The sequence below is a fragment of the Colletotrichum siamense genome, assembly GCF_013390195.1.
Source record: "Colletotrichum siamense strain Cg363 chromosome Unknown KSG_Cg363_contig09, whole genome shotgun sequence".
NCBI classification, from domain to species: Eukaryota; Fungi; Ascomycota; class Sordariomycetes; order Glomerellales; family Glomerellaceae; genus Colletotrichum; species Colletotrichum siamense.
This window is the reverse complement of record NW_023501022.1, coordinates 938,243-958,298: the sequence shown is the minus strand read 5'-3', so window position 1 is coordinate 958,298 and position 20,056 is coordinate 938,243. Positions and strand designations below refer to the sequence as shown.

Here is a 20,056-nt window from a genome sequence, read left to right as displayed (position 1 = left end):
TCTGTGACTTGAATCCGTCCTTGATCGGAGGAAAGTTTCAAAATGCTGGATTTTGAGTACACAGGAAATGTACCTACGCAGACATAAAAATATCAGGCGGTCTCTTATACAAGACCACATCTCTCGACTTTCTAATGGAACATTGACAGCATGACTGTGAAATGACTGAATTACACCGGATTGCCAGTCACCTGACTAGGTATTGTTGGTTGCAAGCGCTCAGATGAAGAAAGAACCTTGTTGGTTCCTTCCGTCAGCAACCAACAGGCGGCAAGACAAAGAAAGCGGGCCCGGTAGAACCCCGGTTAAAAGTAGCTGCCTATCTTATCGCGAAGTTAGGTGACCGCATTGACTGGTGCCCAGTTGGCCCGCCCAAGTTCTTCTACTGTGGCAAGCCATTATCGCGACACCCTTACGGAAACAACCACTCTTTTGCTACGGAGAAATCCAGACCACGCGAATCTCTCTAGACGACTGAGAGCCTACTTAAGGTCTGCGATACTCGCGATTTTCCCACCTGCCCGCGCTATCATCCGACTGCCCCGCCTTCGGCTGCATCAGCATTACCCCCCCAAAGATCGGTCAAGATGTTGAAGATTTGGTCGATGGTCAGCTAGCCTTCGGAACCTTGCCGGACAAGCTCCATACTGACTGTTTCCTAGAAAAAAGAGCAGCAGAAGGCTGAAAATGCCGACGCTGCTGGCGGAAAGAAGAAGAAGGTGACGGCCGCCCAACTACGAGTGCAAAAGGGTCAGACTGTATCACGAACAAGCCGACGACATTCTCGCTAACACGGATGGCATATAGACCTGTCGGAACTTTCCCTCGGCTCTACGATGAAGACAGACTTTCCTGATCCCGACGACATCCTCCACTTCACGTTGACCATCGAGCCCGACGAGGGCATGTACCGCACCGGACGTTTTACTTTCAGTTTCGATATCAACCAAAATTTCCCCCACGAGCCGCCAAAGGTCCGCTGCAAGGAGAAGATCTACCACCCCAACATCGATCTCGAGGGCAAGGTCTGCCTGAACATTCTGCGCGAGGACTGGAAGCCGGTGCTGAACTTGAATGCCGTTATTGTCGGCCTACAGGTATGTCGGATCAGCCACGGCTGCCCCGGGTTGAACTCGTCGACTAACCGGTGCTCCTTTGCAGTTTCTTTTCCTTGAACCCAATGCCTCCGACCCGCTGAACAAGGAAGCTGCAGAGGACCTCAGACTGAACCGCGAAGGATTCAAGCGCAACGTTCGAACGGCGATGGGCGGTGGCACCGTCAAGGGAGTGAGCTACGACCGTGTGTTGAAATAGGATGGCCATCTGCAAATAGATTTTCGGCCTTCCTGGAAATAGGCCAGCCGGACTGAGTTCCTGGTCACCCGGGAACCGAGATATCGCGTTGATCACTCCAGCGGGGTATGGCGGGGTTCTAGGACGGACGGCATGCGCGCATTTGGGAGGTCGGTGGGCATCGCTATAGCATCATCGTCCGGCGTTCATGGATACAATATTACGGATATCAAGAAGGCGAACATTGGGCAAAGGCATCCTTTCAGTCTGGCTAGACAGGTTATTTGCGCAGATGGACTGAGAAGACCTGAGCAAGGCGAACGACGTGCGGGGGAGATGGAGACACTGATGCAAGCAGAGCAACGGTCACCAAGAGTTTGTGAAGCGGTTTTGAGAAACAGCCTAGAAGAATATCCGGAATGCAAAGAGCGTTGCTGTGTTACGAGAGTAAACTCAACAGACCAATCACGGATGCGTGTGCCTTTCGTCAAGAAGCAATCAAGCAGAAGGAGTCACAGCTCTGTCGGAGCTTGCCTTCGAAAGAGGAGTCACAGAAGGGCCGACGAAGCTAAACATAGGCCTCCGGCCGCGACCGCAGGCGTAGCTGGGGGCCGTAGCCGGCGATTTGGCTGTCGGTGAGGGGCCCGGAAACGGTCCATCGTGTGTGACTCTTCGCTGATGGTTGGGCTACGAGGTCGGCGGGGTGGGCTCGCTGGTCCACAGAACCCGCCTCGCCGGCAATAACGTTGATTGCTCCCCGAGGTCTTAGGTAAGGCCGCTGTCAAATAGGAACTGCTTCAAGTCCAGACCAGGTAGAGGCTACCCCGACCTCGCAGCAAAGTCCCTGCTTTCTCCAAACATTTCCCAAGTCCCCAGTACCCGCCCTCCCACTTGACGGGCCCCTTGCGGCACCGTACCGAACCCCGGACGCTTCAGAAGGCTTCCCCACCATGGACACACAAGAGCACAGGCCAGACGACGCAGGCTAACCCACCAACGAGGCAAGCTGGGCCGAAGTCGGGGGTCAGCTCGCCCGTCTCTAATCCAGTAAAAAATTTCCCAATTCCAAACGCCTTTTTCCATCGGTGAACTCTGTCTTTTCTCATCATTCCGTCCTCCTCTTCTTTTCTCCTTCCTTACAATTGAATTGTACGGATACCCTCTCCACTCCCCTTCCCTCCCCCAAAACCACAGTTCACAATGGCCTCCCGCGGTTTCTCCAAGGCTCTTCGCCCCATGGCTCGCCAGTTGGCGGCCAAGCCTGCTACCCAGCAGCGCACCTTCGTTGCTGCCCGCAGCCTGGTTCGCGCCTCTGCTCAGGTCTCCAAGGCCTTCGCCGGCCAGCAGCAGACCCGTGGTGTCAAGACCATGGACTTCGCCGGCCACAAGGAGGACGTCTACGGTAAGAGAGAGACGAGCCCAAGAATTGACCCCGCAATGACTCGCGAGAGATTGCTAACTTTCATGCCACAGAGCGTGCCGACTGGCCCCAGGAGAAGCTCTTGGTGAGTCACATTTGAGCATCTTGGGAGGAATCTGAAGCAATTGGAGCTGACAGAGACCTGTAGGAGTACTTCAAGAACGACACCCTCGCCCTCATCGGCTACGGCTCCCAGGGCCACGGCCAGGGTCTTAACCTCCGTGACAACGGCCTCAACGTCATCGTTGGTGTCCGCAAGAACGGCCAGTCCTGGAAGGACGCCCAGCAGGACGGCTGGGTCCCCGGCAAGAACCTCTTCGATGTCGATGAGGCCATCTCCCGCGGTACCATCGTCATGAACCTCCTCTCCGACGCCGCTCAGTCCGAGACCTGGCCCGCTATCAAGCCCCAGCTCGTCAAGGGCAAGGTACGTGAACTTTGGGGTGCAATTGGCAGCTCAATTGGGCATAACTGACTTCCACAGACCCTCTACTTCTCCCACGGCTTCTCCCCCGTCTTCAAGGATGTCACCAACGTCGACGTCCCCAAGGACATTGACGTCATCCTCGTCGCCCCCAAGGGCTCTGGCCGCACCGTCCGCTCCCTCTTCCGTGAGGGCCGTGGCATCAACTCCTCCTTCGCCGTCTTCCAGGACGTCACCGGCAAGGCCAAGGAGAAGGCCCAGGCTCTCGGTGTCGCCATCGGCTCCGGCTACCTCTACGAGACCACCTTCGAGAAGGAGGTCTACTCCGACCTGTACGGCGAGCGTGGCTGCCTCATGGGTGGTATCCACGGCATGTTCCTTGCCCAGTACGAGGTCCTCCGTGAGCGCGGCCACTCCCCCAGCGAGGCCTTCAACGAGACCGTCGAGGAGGCTACCCAGTCTCTGTACCCCCTGATCGGTGCCAACGGCATGGACTGGATGTACGAGGCCTGCTCCACCACCGCCCGCCGCGGTGCCATCGACTGGACCCCCAAGTTCAAGGACGCCCTCAAGCCCGTCTTCAACTCCCTGTACGACGCCGTCAAGGATGGCTCCGAGACCAAGCGCTCCTTGGAGTACAACGGCCAGAAGGACTACCGCCAGAAGTTCGAGGCTGAGATGGAGGAGATCCGCAACCTGGAGATCTGGAGAGCCGGCAGAGCCGTCCGGTACGTGCCCACCCCTCCTCCCCCACTTATCAATGCACTAGAGTTCACCTAACTAACATTTTGTCCCTCACAGCTCTCTGCGTCCCGAGAACCAGAAGTAAATGGTTCAACGTTGATGTCTTCAAACAAAAATTTATGAGCGGGGAAAAAAACATTTACTCGGAACGGCCATTTCCTAACCACTGTCTTGGGGAGACGGGGGGACTTTTGTACTTATAACACCGGATTCTAGGCGGATCTGGTGAGGCCTGGTTCAAAAGTTTGCATCTTGGACGTTGGGATCCTTCAATACCATTTCTTTTACTGTCAAAAGTCACTTGACAACGTCCCGGTTCCTGCCTTCGACAAATGTGCAATTGTGCGTGTGTGCGTGACGGCGGCGTCTGTGCCCAGCCGGACGTCGTTGGACCCTGCATGGGACCGAAATGACTCGTCCGCCTTTCGCTAGCGTTATCTTCGCGGACTGCGACACTGCGACCTCATTTGACACCCCCACGCTTCCGCTACCTCTTGGGGTTTTGACTGTATAATCCGTTGAAGGTTTGCGGACGAGTTCCGTGGTGTTGTCGGCATTTGACATGTGCGTCGGAGGCCTTTGCCCGTTCATGAGCAGGCAGTGCTCCGGAGCTGGCCCCGGTGCGTATATGAAATATTGAGATTGTCCTCATGCGCCGACCGATTTGACTTTTGCGACGGGGGTTCCGAGCTAGACTATGGCGGCCCTACGAAAGATTTGGCGCTCCTGGTCCGACGGTGTGGAAATTGGCACTGCCGTTGGCCGTTTGGCTTTTGCAACTACTCTGGAAAAGGTGCAGCTACCGTTGAGCAAAGTTGAGAATTCAAGCTGGCTATAATGTCACTTCCAAATGTCCCAAATTGAAGGTTGTTTTCTCAGTGTTTCGACTTCTGAATACCGGGTATTCCCGTTATGGCCAGACTTCAAGACACTGGGAGAGGCGTTGCCCACAGAAACGATCGGCAAGGATAGCGCCACAATGGCGCTGACGCGTTAAGCCCTGGGGCACGCGACGGGCGTCTGCTTAGACATGCGAAACGGTCCTTCATCTTGCTTCAGTTCATGGAAAGCGATTAAGACCAGATTTCAATCGCAGGATATGCCTTTCTATCGTGATGCCCTCGCCATGAAACAAAACGCTCACCTTAAACTCAACGTCGTTGACCTCGGTGTGTCGGTGTAGGATTTTGCCGTACCTGTAGCGACAGAGAGCCCAGTGCCCCACCCCCCTTTGTCTGTGCATTCTCTGTCTCCCGGTAGTCGTTGCTCTGTCAACAGCAAACAAGCCCAGGGCCCCTTCCCACCCCCTTCATCTCACAAGCGAGCCCAAAATGGCTTTTGCTCGGTATTCCATCGAAATATCAATCAATTGACGATTGCTCTACTAGTCTCTCCCGAAAGCTCTCCGCGCGGAAAGAAAGAACCAAGAAACCGCCTACGCAAACCTAATCTCTACTGGCAGTTTGCGCACCATGACGCCGCTGTCCCCAGCAAAGGAATCCAGACTCAACGTTACCACGTCCCCTACTGAACAAGAAGGAAACCGCGGTTCCTTTGAGCAACACCGCTACGAGGTCCACTCCCGCACTGAGACAACCGCAAACGGTGGTGATGGTAGTAGCGATAACACCACCACCACTACGACGACGACCACTGCTATCACCTCTACAAACGACACCGAGAACATGCCGCCCTCTCCCTCAGATTCCTCCCCGTCGCCGCCGCCCTCTGCGCCGGCGACGGCACTCAAGAACCAGCGCCACTCTCGCGTAATGTCTGGCACCGCGCCCTCACCGCTCAAGATACTCGCCGGTGCCGAGACAACGGAAAAGCAAGCACGGAGCCCGCTGCGCAAGACACTCATCTCCCCAGACAAACGCTTCCCCATCAGGGTCAGCAACCCGTCTTCCGTCGAGTCGCCTCGCTCCGTCTCCGTCTCCTCAAACTCTCCACCACGCGAGCGCACCATGAGCCTCGAGGACGCAATGCGCGACAACGACGGCCTGAAGCACGCCATTGAGATCTTTGAGGACGACGAGACCACTGGCATGGAGACGGACGATAACACCGCCGACGAGACGTCTAGCACTATCGCCGAGCCCGTCACCGACCACCACACCGACATGGCCCACGGCTACGAGGACCAGAGCAGTCTGGCCCCTGACGAGACCATGATGAGCACCTTCAGCACCTTCTCCGCCGTCCCCAACCTGACCACCTTTGCGAAGCTTGGTCTCACCCCGCAAAAGTATGGCGGTATGACCCCGCGAGGCAGACCCGAGACCGTGCACGAGCAGACTCCGCGACACCAACTGGCGCAGGAGGGCAACACCACAAACCTGCTCGACTTCACCGACAGCCAGAGGTTTCCCCACAAGTCGCCCTCCCGGCGGGGGACCACGTCGCCGTCCAGGGGCAACCCCAACGCCGCCACTCCCGCCCGCCAAATGTCGAACCTCCTCGACTTTGATATCCCGCCGCTGCCTACCCCCCGCAGCATCCCGACCATCACACCGCGTGAGCTCGAGAGCCTCAAGTCCAATTTCCTTTCCGAGATCAGCAGCCTGAAGGCGTCGCTGAGCGGCAAGGAGGCCGAGGTCCTCTCCCTCAAGACCGCAGTCGGCGATGCAGAGAAGCGCGTCGGCGAGAGCCAGGAACAGGCCCGTGAAGAGCGGGCCCTGCGTGAGCAGATCGAAGACGAGAAGGATGCCTGGGAGAACAGCAGCCGCGAGATGGAAGCGGTGCTCCGCACCGTGAAGGAGGAGATCGTAGAGAGCACCCGCGAGCGCGAGGAGCTCGAGTCCAAGCTCGCCGAGTGCGAAGGCCGCCGCGAGGCCGCAGAGACCATGGCTCAGGAGGCCGAGAGCAAGCTGGCCAGCATGCGCGCCGGCAAGCCCGAGAAGGAGGGCTCCTCCCCCGACAAGAAGGCCGGCGCGGCCGCGACGTCTAAGGAAGTCGAGATCGCTGTCGAGCGCGTGGCCCGCGAGCTGCACGCCCTCTACAAGGGAAAGCACGAGACCAAGGTCGCGGCGCTCAAGAAGAGCTACGAGACGCGCTGGGAGAAGAAGGTGCACGAGCTCGAGGTCCGCATCGAGGAGCTCACCGAGGAGAACAAGAAGATGCACCTCACCCGCGACAACACCCCGCGCGTGGACCCTGCGCAACAGGCCATGGTCGAGGAGCTCAAGGCCAACGCCATCACCGACGCCGCCCACATCAAGGAGCTCAGCGCCGAGGTCGAGAAGCTCGAGGCCGTCGTGCAGACGGTCAAGGACGACAATGCGGAGCTGCGCCAGATGCTCGAGCAGGAGCGCGTCGAGAAGGGCGAGCTCGTGCAGCTTGCCGAGGAGATGATGCAGGTGCAGACCCACGCCGCGCAGGAGGCTGAGCGGGAGCGCGAACGCGAGAGAGAGCGCCAGCGCGAGCTGGAGTGGGAGCGTGAGCGTGAGGCTGCCCGGGAGCGTGAGAGGGAACGCGAGAGGGAAAGGGAGCGCGAGCGTCAGCGCGAGTTGGAGTTCAACCAGCCCCGCAAGACCACCACGACGCCCGCCCGCGCGCCCTCGGTCAGGAGCCACCCCGAGACCTCCTCCAACTTCCGCAGCAGCATCGGCCGCGGCACCTCGGGCCTCAAGGCGCCCGGTTCCATCGCTAGCCACGGACGCACCGGCAGTGCCGGCCCGGCAACCAAGGGCCTGCCCCGTCCCAGGCCGATGAGCGAGTTTGGACCGAGGAGCGGCATCATGAGCTCCATCGAAAAGATGGGCAGCCACCGCGGACGCGCAGACTAAGCTGTGTTTGTCTCCGTCATGGGACCGGCTTTTCCCATGTCTCCTCTCAAAGAAGTACTTTTTTTTATTTACTACGACGGCCTACGACGGCAACGAAACGAAATGGACGAAAGCATTTACACACTCTCAAAGCATCACCCCACCCCCTTCCCCCCCAAACCAATCCGCCCGCCGAACCAAGATGGAGGAAGAAAAGGAGAAGACGAAGAAGGAGAAGAAGAGAGAGGAGGTAGCATTGACGTAACGAACTGGCGTCACGGTTTGGGCCCCCCTTGTTTAACGGTCTTTTTGTTTGATACCAAAAGGGACCCCCCAGCACAGCAAAACTGGTAGTCTCCGATGAAGGACTCTTTCCACGGGGGTGGTGGCGTTCTCTTGTTTTATTTTTCTTGTTTTTGTTTAATGTTTAAGTTGAACAAAGTTGTTGGATCGGAGGACGGGTGGATGGATTGGGATGGGATGCATTGTTGGGCTTGGCTTGGCTTGGCTTTTGGGTTTTTAGATCATTCCCTCTCTCGGCTTTGATGGGGCTGACCCGGCACCACTACCTCTACCTACCCCCTTCCGGTTCTCTTGAATTGGTAATGTTCAGTTTCTAAACACCCCTTGGCTGTATGGATGTGCGCGCGTGTGTGTGAAAGAGTGTTTGATCCCGGGCTGGAGTTTGCCGCTGCTGCAGGGTACGCCCTTTCGTGAATGGTTGGGTGGGCTGTTTGTATTGCAAGTGTTGTGTGAGGGAGGGACTTGGAAGACATGGAAAGGGGGTTTGGAGCAGACATCATTGCGATACCGGCTGGCCCGGGGGTTGGTTAGGGGAGTTGTTAGACTGAATTGATTCAAGATTGAAAGAGCTGTGTTCTTGTCGTTGTGAGGCGTGGGATGTGGGTGCTTGTTGATGGATGTACTTATTGTGCATCGTGTTGCGGATGGGCGTGCTTGGCTACGAAGGACAGAGGGCTGGGTGTATAACTATCACCTGCGAAACATGTTGAGAGGGACAGGCGACAAATGTTTCCAAATAGTGTCTGGTAGTCGATTAGAGCAGCTCGGATGATGCCAGTCAAGTGGTTTCGAGGCATGGACCGCGGGTGGATGTGGATGCAATTGTTGGACACCCTTATGTTGATCGATGACCGGTTGTAGTCTCTTGTCTCTAAGCCTGGCGGTTTGTTCGTACGGGATACTCAGACGATGGCGAGGATGGTGTTGAGCAGTTGGTGATGAGAAAGGGAAAGCAGGTTGGGTGAAGGGAAATGGCATGGGGAGGCGGGCTCAACCGCGAGATGATTCGGAGTTGAAATCTGATACAACTCCAAGAAACCAACTCCATTGGTTGAAGAGGTTTAAATATTCATGACGGTGGCTTTTTAAAGGCTTAGTTGGCGCTGCAGATGATTGGCGTCATGTTCGTGATCATGAGGGAGGCTGGGGTGGGTATATAAGCGGTGCGAGGGGGGCAGTCAAGTTCTTCTGCGGCGCCAATTAGGACAATCTTTGTTGCCAGTTTCAAATGCAGGTGCTTTCGGATAGGGGATGTACAGTGAGAGCAAGGGTGCGCACTTCTGCATATTTGTTATTGGTTAAGTCATGACTGGTTCGAAGCATGTCTTTGAAAAGTGAGGACTGATACACGGGAAACACCGACGGACGGGGGTGGACGACGGAAAGAATGTGGAATATGAAAGAATGCCACTCGGCAAAGTCGGTAGTAGGAGCAGCCTAGCAGCCTCGGATGTCAGGGGACCTCGAGGAGGTAGATTGCGAGAATGGCGTCGCAATTCTCCTCTATGACTTTAGGGGGGCGGACGTATCTTTTGATGTGGGCTGGTGTTATTTATACGTGTAGGCTTATGGAATAATCTACAAGAACACAAGATCTCTCCTTTGGCATTGTACGGTAGGCGGTAAAGTGGTGTGCTGTTTGCATTTGTAACGCGCCTAAACGTCGAAGCACATGATGGCTGCGTGTAGATAATCAATGGCCGCTCTTACAACGAGAAGGTATATTGGACGTACCTCGCTTGCTGAGATGATGCAGTGCTGCAATCGTAATCGTCGCCCATCGTACGGTCATTGGATTCCCTCGTCTTGCTCATAGGATCTTGGGCTTAGGCACCGAATTCTCTTCTGCACGGGAACGAGAACGTCACCGCCGAATTGTATGGATATTTGAATACTAGGAGGACGACGGCAGTGAGGACCGGTGACTTGGATCGCTATTGGTGGCGGTTTGCCGGGGAAACTCTTCTTCTGCAGGATTTTGTGGCCACTTGAACGACCAGGTTGCCGATGCTTGCTGAATAGAAGGAAGTTCTAGACAATTTCCGTTTGCTCTCTACACCCCTGCGTAAATCATGTCCCTCTTATAACATAAATTGGGACTCGTCACAGTTTCGCATATCTTAATGTTGTCTAATCCCATGTTGATGACTTATGTGGCCCCGATGCGGTTGCCACATGTATATGAGGCAGGAGACATGACAGACAGTTTTCTCGCTGTGCCAATGGCAGATAGCCCTGTCCGACTGAAAATAATCATACTGGGTGATTATGAACTCTTTGAAAAATGGTTAGGACTTTCTAAAGCAATCTCTGAACCACTTTCAACCTATGTTCAAATGGTAGCCTTTGTAGAGTATTTGAGGGCGTATACTCTAGACATACCGGGCACAGGAAACAGACGGAGACAGGCGGATCTTGCTGTAGGTGTGCGAATCATCCCAGACTCATTCTCGACAAGCGAATAGACGAGGGCGACTCATCTTCTCTACCACTCGACAGAAGGCAGCAGAACGATTGGCTGCCTCAAAACGGTTTACCATGTAGAGATATTTATATTCAGGAGATGGAACGGTGACTAGCTGGAGACAGCCACAAGTTGCTGAGGCAGCTGCATACCGACATAAGCTAAAATCTTTGAATTTGAAATCTTTGAATTTGCTATGAAACAGGCTACCATACTGACCTCTGCTATTTCTTCATACCGACCCACCCGCGTTACTCTCCCAACTTCAGTTACTTCGACTAAAATCGTACCGGTTGTCAGGTCAAAGTGGCATGACAAATCCTGTCCTCTGTCATTCATTCAAAAAGAGAAGGCTACTCTCTCTTAATGATTCCATCAACTTGGATCGGACCTCATGAAGGAAGCGATTGATGATTTCTTCCGGCGCGATCACCGTTGGGGCGGTGATCTCGGCGTTGCTGAGGAGCTGGTGGCTGAGAGGTCTACTCACCGGTCATATAACCTACTGCTCAACACTATTCGGTCAGTCTACTCCCACGATCTCGATAGACAGTGATGAATGGTCGATTGATCCGTAGTGTTCGATAAATGGACTCCCGGAACTAAATATTCTACAAATTGTATGACGAAATATTGTTTACTTCGTTGAAGATAGAAGGATTTATTCTCCCAGAACCTCTCGATTAGTGAACTCTCCTGACAAGCTCATGCGCCGACATATTTAAGCATTGACAAGTACGGTCTTGCATGCTTTGATCAGAGAGTATCAACATCATGAGTAGTAAGCTTTCCTTATTTGACAGCAAAACCACCGAACGGATCATAAAAAACGGTATTTATAAATCCCTTTTAGCTCGACTTTTAGTTTATTCTCTAATTCTGATAAACCGCATTCGGCCAGACAAGAAATTTCCGGCTCTGAAAAGCTGTGACAAGACGCGATATAAGGGTCCTCAGGCCGGCTTCTCATTGTCGAGAAACGCAAAACCTGGTTTCATGCTTGTGACATCTACAGCTGTCAGTCGTGGAATCATTCTTCTTGGAATACCTAATATACAGTAACAGGGACGACACGTGATGGTAGCCTGGGAAAAAAGACGACGTATGAAGAGGCAGTGCCTTAATTAACATAACCTTTTCTGGCCCTCACTTCAAGGTGGCAGCCGAGGAAAAAGAGTGTGACAGCATTACTTGTCATAGAAACTAAAAGTAAGGGGAGAAGCAAGGCATTATCTGGATGTTTTACCTCTCTGGTCGTTGATGCCCGCCCGTACCCTTGACGTTGAACGCGTTGTGACATTATCCCCTCGCACCGAATCGAGGTCTGTCAGTCAGGCAGCACGAAAGATACTTTCACTCGTCAGTTATCGGATTAAACTCGTCGCTGCCTCGAAGAAGATATCATTGATCGACTTCAAGTCTATAAAAAACGTAGGAAGGGGTTTGATTTACAATCTTCGACGTCAAACAGAATCCCTCCCACTGGACCTCAAAGCTTGCTCAAGCCGGGCCACAGGAAACGCAATACCCAGTATACTGGTGTGATGTGATCATGAGGAATAGTTTGAATACTTCTTTACGCAACACGCAGGGTGCCGAAGAATAAGCCGAAACCGTTGGGAGATGGAGATGGACAACGGATCTCGTGGAGTTCTTAGAGACTGTATGGCTGGCACGGTCATCCTCAAATACCAAAGCTTCTCGTTTCTTCATTAAAGTCGTGGTCTTATACTTTTCAATGACATGAGAATCAATTCTCGCTCCCCGCCGTGCGAATAAGTCACCGGATCGTCAGGTTTTTGGGGTTCAACCTGTGTCCTGATATGTCCAAATCATCAATCTATAAAGAGGCGGCAATTGCATCCATCCAACTTGATCGCCGCCAACGATGTAAACGCGAAGACAGTTAGTTTCCAGAGGCCCTGTCTTTCATTCTCTCTAGGCGAGCTCCATAGATAATGAGAGTGTTGCTCCGATATGATGACACGCACCTACGCAAGATAATGTTTCCGTCGTCCCAACCTGTCTGTTGCTGTCCATCCAAATACTGGAGAACCAGAACAAAGACAAAGGCTCTATCAATTTCAGGCCGTTGATGGGTGGTTTCACCATGCTAGCCGTCCTCGCTCGATAAGTTCATAGACAAGGTCAAGCCGAAGAACGTAGAATCTGCATGTGGTGCGCATTTTCGCCTGGGTGCCACAGCTGTGTACATTTTTATATGCATGTTAATTTTATTAGGGGCACACCGTCTAAGTTTCTATCCTGAAATGAATAAGACCATCTGAACGATATCCACCACCAATATAACTGCAGCACCCACCTTCAGCACAGAGGCTTCAAAGCTTCCTGTGACTACAACCTTTTGACAGGGACATTTCCAAACGCTTCCCTCTCTGTCTTAGTGATATTTGAGTTCTGTAGCGTACCTGGCAAGAGAGCTTGCAGATGGCATGTTGAGGTTGTATTCCAGAGGCTTCTACCCCTCCCTGACTGAAAACACCTCCGAGCTGGGCGGAGAGGCACCACATCAATTATCATCCGAGATACCTGAAAGGGTTGCTGATACAAGAGCCAGGCGAAAACAGACATTTCGTGGCCAAGGGACATCAGCCAAGCCTTCCCAGTCACTTCACCAATGCCACAAACAATGCCGACATCGTGAGCAACATAAGAGACGCCGAGGACGAAGAGATTAAAAGACACGCCTCAAAGAGAAAGTGCTGTTAGTTCGACAACCCGTTGGCTAGCACGTATGTATGTGTACCACCACTTCGTAAGTTCAACGTGGTCGATTGAACAGGCGAGCTCCAAGGCAGACAGAATGTCAAGAACCACGTCCTCAGCCAAACGCGCAAGATCGACGACAGCTTCGCGAGATTTTTCAAGACCGTCGATTGTCTCTAATGAAGCCGATCCCCGGCTGCAAAGCTGTGTCCGTGGAGCCATGGAAGAATCCTCAGCCAGCATCACAACACAACCCTGCAAACCAAAACCTTCCTCAGCCTTCCTCCTCCTCCGGTTCCTTTCCTTCACACCCACCACCACGTCAAACTCAACCTCCATCCATGACAATAAAAAGGAAGAAACAAGCATCATCCTCCTGCACGTCATCCCGTCAAGCATAACCCGCCCGCATCGCCTCCCCCGTATCCCTCCGCCTCACCTCCTCAGCCTCACAATTCGCAAATCCCACAGCCGTCCTCTCGGCCGAGTCCCAGCCCCCGATGGAACCGCAATACCCAAAACCTACGTCCGAAATGCACACAACATCCCGCCTCCGCCAGCCCTGCATCGACGAATAGAAGCAACCCCGTATGTCATACCAAATCCTCCCCGTTACGGACGTATCCCCAAGAACCCCCTTTTGGCCCCATCCAAGACATCAGCTGATACCGAGTCCGACCTCACGTAATCTCTTCTCAGCCGCATGTCATCCTCTTCCCAGCCTGACGTCCAAGGAGGGGGAACCTGTCACTGAACAGAATTCTCCGGAGAAGAAAGGAGACCCGCAGGGCGGTTGGGGGTTTACCGGATACCACCACCATCGAGCCACCAGAGCTTTCCGGCCCCCGTGGCAAAGTCCAGTCCCACTCACAACGTCAGGGGCCGGGCCATCTACTTCACCGGCTCCGACTCTCATCTCCCGGAACCGGAATTGTTGTTAGGCAAGCGGGGCATCGGAGACGACATCCTTCAACCCAGTCCGACCCATTCTCCGGCGGCGGCTGTTCTATCGGTGATGTTAAGCCGAAAACCATGCTCGGTCATAGGGGAAAAAATACCACCAGCGGAAAGCCTGAGCTCGTCTTATTAATCACGTTATATTTCTGCCCAAGCCCTCTAGTCAAGCAACACGACTCTACCCATCTTGTTGTTTAGACCTGATCCTTCGACAGACGCACGTCGTCGTCAGCACACCCTGACTTCGCCTCGCGAGTCTGCAACCGCGTCTCTCTCCTCTCCGTCTCCAGATGTAGCAAAGAAATGTCTCTCTCTCATACGAGAATGACCCGTTTCAGTCAGGGACAAGGGAAAGGGTCCAGAAATGTCTTTCCTCTCCCACAAATCTGTCATCTCGCTTCTCGCGGCCGCCACCTGAACACCAAGACAACGAAGCTCGAGATTAGAGGAGCACAGGAGGACGAGCCCTCCGAGCTCCTACCCCTTCCCCTCCTGCCGGAGAATTTTAAATGAAGCCAAGGCGACAGAATACTGAAAACCGGAAATCCTGTTCTCGGGGGGAATCACATCAATCACAGTCAAAAGTTGTCTCGGTACTCCCGCCCTGACAGCATGCACCGCATCCTGCCCACCCTTTCGAGAAGCTTGTCTTTCTGGCCTAGGCGGCAGGGGAGACATTGATAGGTACTCAAAGTACGCGTTGCTCGGCAGACGTTAGTCCGGTCCTTGTCCAATTTGGAAGACGGAGCTGAGCTGTGTGCCCTCTCCCCCCATGAGCATGGGCATTTCAAATTAAGCATCATCGACATTACTTTCACTCGTCATGTCCCTACCTCAAGCTTCGGAGATCAATCTACTTCTCCCGCAGAGAGAAGGCCACTCCCGGTGCAGCGTCACGGCGACGCTAGCTCGGGAAGGTAGGGGGACAACTGCAACCCCTCATGTCTTAACCTTCTTTCTTTCTCCTTTCTCGAACAGCCGCGTAGGCGAGGGGCGTGCGCAGGGGGCGCAAGGGACGACGAGAGATACCGCAGGGAAACATTGGCGTGTGCAGATTGTGTCGGAAGTGCTTGGTATCAAGATTCCGGTTGAGGTTCATTCAGAGTGCTGAGAAATGTGGCGCTCTCCTACCATGCTTACCATGCTTCGGTAGTTGAAGGTGATCTATCGGAAACGCGGGAGAAGGCTTTTTGCGCTATTCGCACTTGAGAAGGTAGAGCGGCTGGCTTTTGATTCTTTCTTTTTTTTCGTCCAACGTGCAGCGGACATGCCGCTGTACTTGCTTCTTCCCAGGGAACTCCCACCGCGGGCCGTTGAACGGACATATCCGAGCAAGGTCCAAGGTCGCTTCGGCGCGCGGAGGCGTTCAATACTAAGAAAAGGAAAATAGTGAAAAAACCAGCATGTTTCGTGTTTAATGGCGTGGTTCCTGCGCTGGCCTCACTTGTTTTTGGGGATCCCGTGGGGTGACGAAATCGCTGTGTCATGGACAATGCCGGTGTTGACTGTCGACGCTGTGAGCTAAAGGCTGATTGGCGGTTCAAATAAAATTGAACGCATTTCGAGAGGCCGGTTTTAGGGTTAGGTGCAAGGTTGTGATGCTGTTCGGCACATTGTGGGTGGTAAGCTTGCTCATCGTCTCATCGGCTCATGCCAACCAGTTCAAAATATGTTTAGACAATTGGCATCAAACGTCCTTTGTTGACAATTCTGAAATAGTTTCGCAATCTGGACATGGCCAGCAGTAGCATGCAGAAGGAGGTGGCTGTTGGACGATCAGTACGGCCTGCGGTTGAAGGCCAACGCAAGGGCGTATCACGTTGGACATGTAGGCGCCATGAGCGCATGATTCTCAATAATATCAGCCGCCCAGAGTTTTCTTCCAAGACGGGGAAATTCTCGTGAAATCCGTTTGGTCGAAGCAGAAAGGACCGCAATCGGGGCAGAGCTTGGCTGGATTGCAAGCTTGTCGCGCCGTGATTTGACGCGCAGCCGCTGCAAGTCGAAGCCCAGTGACCGCATCGTCCACATCACAGCTTGATCAATTCGCCGTGCTTGCAGTGCAGCTCACCAGCGAATTATAAAGGAATCATTGTGTACTCCACCATATACTTGCGCGCCACTAAAGCAAGTCTGTTCAGTGACGATTGAATCTACCGCTTATGCAGTGCCGATAAGATTTTCGAGATGCCAGCGCGGAACCCCCACGCCGGCTGTGATGAACAGTCTCGTACTGCCGCTGTGAGACGACGCGGCAGCACGATGCATGGCCTTCGTGACAGCTCTGACAGATCGGCCCGTTCGATTTGGCCTGCTTCTTGGCGCCACGATGCAAACTTGCGAGCCTCGTTTTTACACAAGGGCTGCGTGGAGACTATCTTTAGATTTTGTCAACGCTGGAAGGCAACGGCTTCGGCGGGGATGTACCCGATTGGGCTGACATAACTGGCCGCGTTTGCTTCAACCCCGACGTGGAGGAAACAAGACGGGAACGAAGGGCCGTTGTATCTAGACATGCGGTGCGACGGCACGGAGGAACAATGGACAGTGCGTCGTTGTTGCAACCCGTGGCCAAGAGTTGTCCCGAGCTTGTTGGGGAACCGATCGTCTTCTTGAGCTGTTGGTTGGTATTGTGCTCTACGCCGCAGTCGGTCTACCAACAATCGGGGATCTTGCAGTTTCATTTATCGGCGTTCAGCTAGGCTGCAGTCCCCGCTGACTCCGTCGAGTCTTCTAGGAAAGAATGGCCGCAACGCGTAAGCCAGTAGTAGTTCATCCTCGATGGTAAACATGGCAGTTGCTGGTTGGTTTTCGAATTTTCGAGTCTGTTGCCAACTCAGAACCCCTATTTCTTTTGACCGTTGGATTTCGGCACGGGAAGGATGAGAAAAGCAATTGTTTGACCCGAAAATGTGATAGGATGCCTCAAAATATGACAAAGTCCGAGAAAAAGAAAGTTGATGCAGGGAAGCAAAGGGACGATGGGTTTGTCAACAATGCCTGCCGATGATTCGCTGGCATGTTGTTTGTCGTCAACTCGGGCATCGCTCCCGAGTTGGGCTTCAGCCGGCTCCGAAACCAACTCCGCCGTCAGAATAATGGGTATGTATCACCGTCATCAACCGAAAGATAGCCTGACAAAGTGCGAAATTTTTTCCATTCCAATCTCTGACAGCCTGAGGTACACAGCGGCTGGCCTCGGGGGGTTGGCAGATTTGCTCAAGAGGCCACCCAAGCACATGTCCGGAGGAAGTGAGAGAAAGCTTGACGGACCAATGCGGGATTTGAACGGGGCCGTGCCGCAGCCGGGAACTAACATGGCGCGGCAATGGTCAGTGAGTTTTCACGGAAGAGGATCCGTTGGAAGCGAGGATTTTCAATGGGAGCCTCTTTGCGGAGTCGCCCCGGAAGACTGGGTCTGGCACGAGGATGGTGAGACAGCGGAAGGCCTGCACAGGAAACAGCATAGGGCATATGACTGCTTGCGTTGTGTATGCGAATCGTTAATTTGTGTGTGTGGAAGCTGTGTGTTGCGCTACCCTACCCGTACCCGTGGGCAACTCGTGGGTAAGCGCGTACGGCCGGAACCGTAAGCGACTGCATTCGCGACGGGGAAGAGAGGCTGATTGCGCCGTCCCCAGAATAGCATTGCGAGTCGTGAACCCGGCTGAAGTTGAGGGCTCCAGTTCGACTCTCTTCATGTTGATTGAATTGATGGCTCTGTGGTTCTCAGCTGGGGGCGATGACGTCGGGTCACTTGGTCTGGGCGCCCGTCTCGTGATGTCAAGCTGCTGCGGATGGCATTTCGGCGAGGGCCAGCTTCGGCCCTGAGCGCGACGCGGGCGGTCGCGGGAATGGGCCGGTACGATGGATTAGCATTCTGCAGCTATTGCAGGAACAGCAGGCATTGTTTTCTTTCTCTCCCTGCTTTCTTGGTTGCTCCCCTTCTCCGCTGGAAAAAATTTCGCAATCAACCAGAAATTAGGCCACCACCAGCCACCAGCGCCAGGAACGTCAGGCCGGGTGTGGTTCGGGCAAGGTGAAGACGGCGGTGGGCTGGATAAGAGGCGCACGGCGGAAGAGGGTTGGAGGGGTTGAAGACACTGTGAAAGGTGGTTGGAGACTGGAGACATCAAGCATGGAGACTTTCTGGATACCTCCGATTGGACCAGGCGGCCGGCGCCGGGTGGGGTGTCGTCCCGGTAGTAGGTGCTGGCCTTAGTGGTATCCATCGTCATCCCATCCATGATCCTGCACCTTTTGGTTCTGATGCCTTAGGATGGGGGAGGATGCTTGGTCAAGATCAAGGTTGAGGGCCACTGACAAGGTCTGAATGGTGCGAATCTGGAGTTTGGCCGGACCCCAGGCGGATTGGCGGACTGGCGGGCTTGGACTGGCTGGCAAGGGCAGCCATCGCGGCATCTAAAGGTTCGGTCAGCACCTTGCTGGGCTGCCGACCCGACTTGTGGTGCTTGAAGATGCTTGCTGATGGGTGATGCGAGGAGGATTAGCGGACAGGTGGTCTGTGAGGTGCATGCAGCAGCTGCGGTGCTAGTGTGCAATGTGGACATTCGGTGGGCAGCTTTCTTGGGGGGACGGGAACTAATTGTCCAGTAGAATTTGACGTCTGGAGACGAGCCTAGGTGCCTGGGTGCCGTGTGGCATGAGCGATGCGAGTCTGAGTCTGCCAGTGAGGATGAATGGTCAATGTCCAGACGGCGTGGGGAACATGCTAGAGACGGTTTTCTCTGCGTCTGCATTGACGAATGAACAGAGAACGCACACGTACGTCGAGAACGTGCCACCTATACAAAAACAAGTCGTACGCCGTCGCCTTGAGTTGCCCTTGCGAGGCTCGTGCCCCGAAGCGCAATACGAGATGAGGGTGCGTGATGCGTCGTGGATATTGGCTCCATGAAGCTATGGAAATGGTACCGGGTGGCTCGTCCAACTGAGATGCAAAGCTGGGGTAGCTACCCTTAGCACGGAAGCCTAACAGCGGTAGGCCAGATGGCATCATCTGACAATCAGTGAGGCGAACGATATCAATGGACGATGGGCTGTATCGGCCAGACTGGTCTGGATCTCGGTCCATTAGTTTGTTTGAATCGATTTCCCGGCGTGAGTCGTCAACGGTGTTGTTTGCCTCGCGGCCACCGTTCTAGGTCCAGGGCCGGGCGTGGTTCCGGGTCCGGGGCAGCCCAGCTTCAAGACCTCGTCGTTCTTCTCGCCTCACGCGTTAACCGACTTGGGTAAGGGCGGGTCGGACAGAGATACCAGACCAGGGCAAGTCAGTAGAGCGGCTGTAATGCGAACTCGAGGTGAGGAGGTGGTTGATGTCGGCGGTTGTACTGTATCTGGATCTGCGAATGGCAGGTGTGGCAGGTGCAGTGCAAAGGTTGGAGTTTGGAGAGCCATACTGTCCAAGTCCAAGGTTACTGACAGGTGCAGTTGCTCGCTCAATGGGACTCGTTGGCCGTGGATGTAACATGTTGGATTGTCCTTGTCATGCAAGAGAGCACAGGAACGGCGGGTTCTCCTGACCGGTGGACACCGTCCAGGCCCCGTCCAGGTCCAAGGACTCCGCGGATGCAGATGCCAGTGCCAGGTTGCGGTACGAAGACGTTAGCGTGTAGGTGTAGGGCAGACGACAAGACGGCGGGCGTCGGCTTGGTTTGGCGCAGACACAAACGCAGGGTTTTCTGTCAAAAAATACTGGTGCCACAGTCTCCCTCCAAAAGCCATGTTGGTAATAAGGCATCGACGGTTGTCGTTCGGGCCATGGCAGTCGGCAGACGGACGGTAGACGACAGATATTCAGTAATACCTCGGCCAACGGAGGAAAGGCCAACCTTGTTCTTCAGTTACACGCGAAAGGTGACCGATTCCGGCAAGACTTGTCTTGGTTGGTACTGGCAGTCGTCCAAGACCCTTAGGTAGAGGTAGAGACTTGTAGG

The 20,056-nt window shown here is 54.2% G+C and overlaps 3 protein-coding genes across 3 annotated transcripts; all 3 read left to right on the top strand.

The window, feature by feature from the left end:
- Positions 1–587: 587 nt before the first annotated feature.
- Positions 588–1,314, top strand: UBC12 (NEDD8-conjugating enzyme UBC12; the record flags this gene model as incomplete). Its single annotated transcript, XM_036644861.1, has 4 exons — positions 588–608; positions 663–750; positions 808–1,097; positions 1,162–1,314. The coding sequence occupies 4 exons, from the start codon at positions 588–590 to the stop codon at positions 1,312–1,314; spliced, it is 552 nt and encodes a 183-aa protein (XP_036489498.1).
- A 1,179-nt stretch (positions 1,315–2,493) lies between these two features.
- Positions 2,494–3,966, top strand: CGCS363_v013011 (Ketol-acid reductoisomerase; the record flags this gene model as incomplete). The annotated part of the gene is made up of 5 exons (XM_036644860.1): positions 2,494–2,695; positions 2,767–2,798; positions 2,862–3,140; positions 3,198–3,865; positions 3,939–3,966. 5 exons carry the CDS (start codon positions 2,494–2,496, stop codon positions 3,964–3,966), a joined length of 1,209 nt encoding a protein of 402 aa, XP_036489495.1.
- A 1,387-nt stretch (positions 3,967–5,353) lies between these two features.
- Positions 5,354–7,669, top strand: CGCS363_v013010 (uncharacterized protein; the record flags this gene model as incomplete). Its single annotated transcript, XM_036644859.1, has 1 exon — positions 5,354–7,669. The coding sequence occupies one exon, from the start codon at positions 5,354–5,356 to the stop codon at positions 7,667–7,669; it is 2,316 nt and encodes a 771-aa protein (XP_036489496.1).
- Between the last annotated feature and the right edge of the window lie 12,387 nt (positions 7,670–20,056).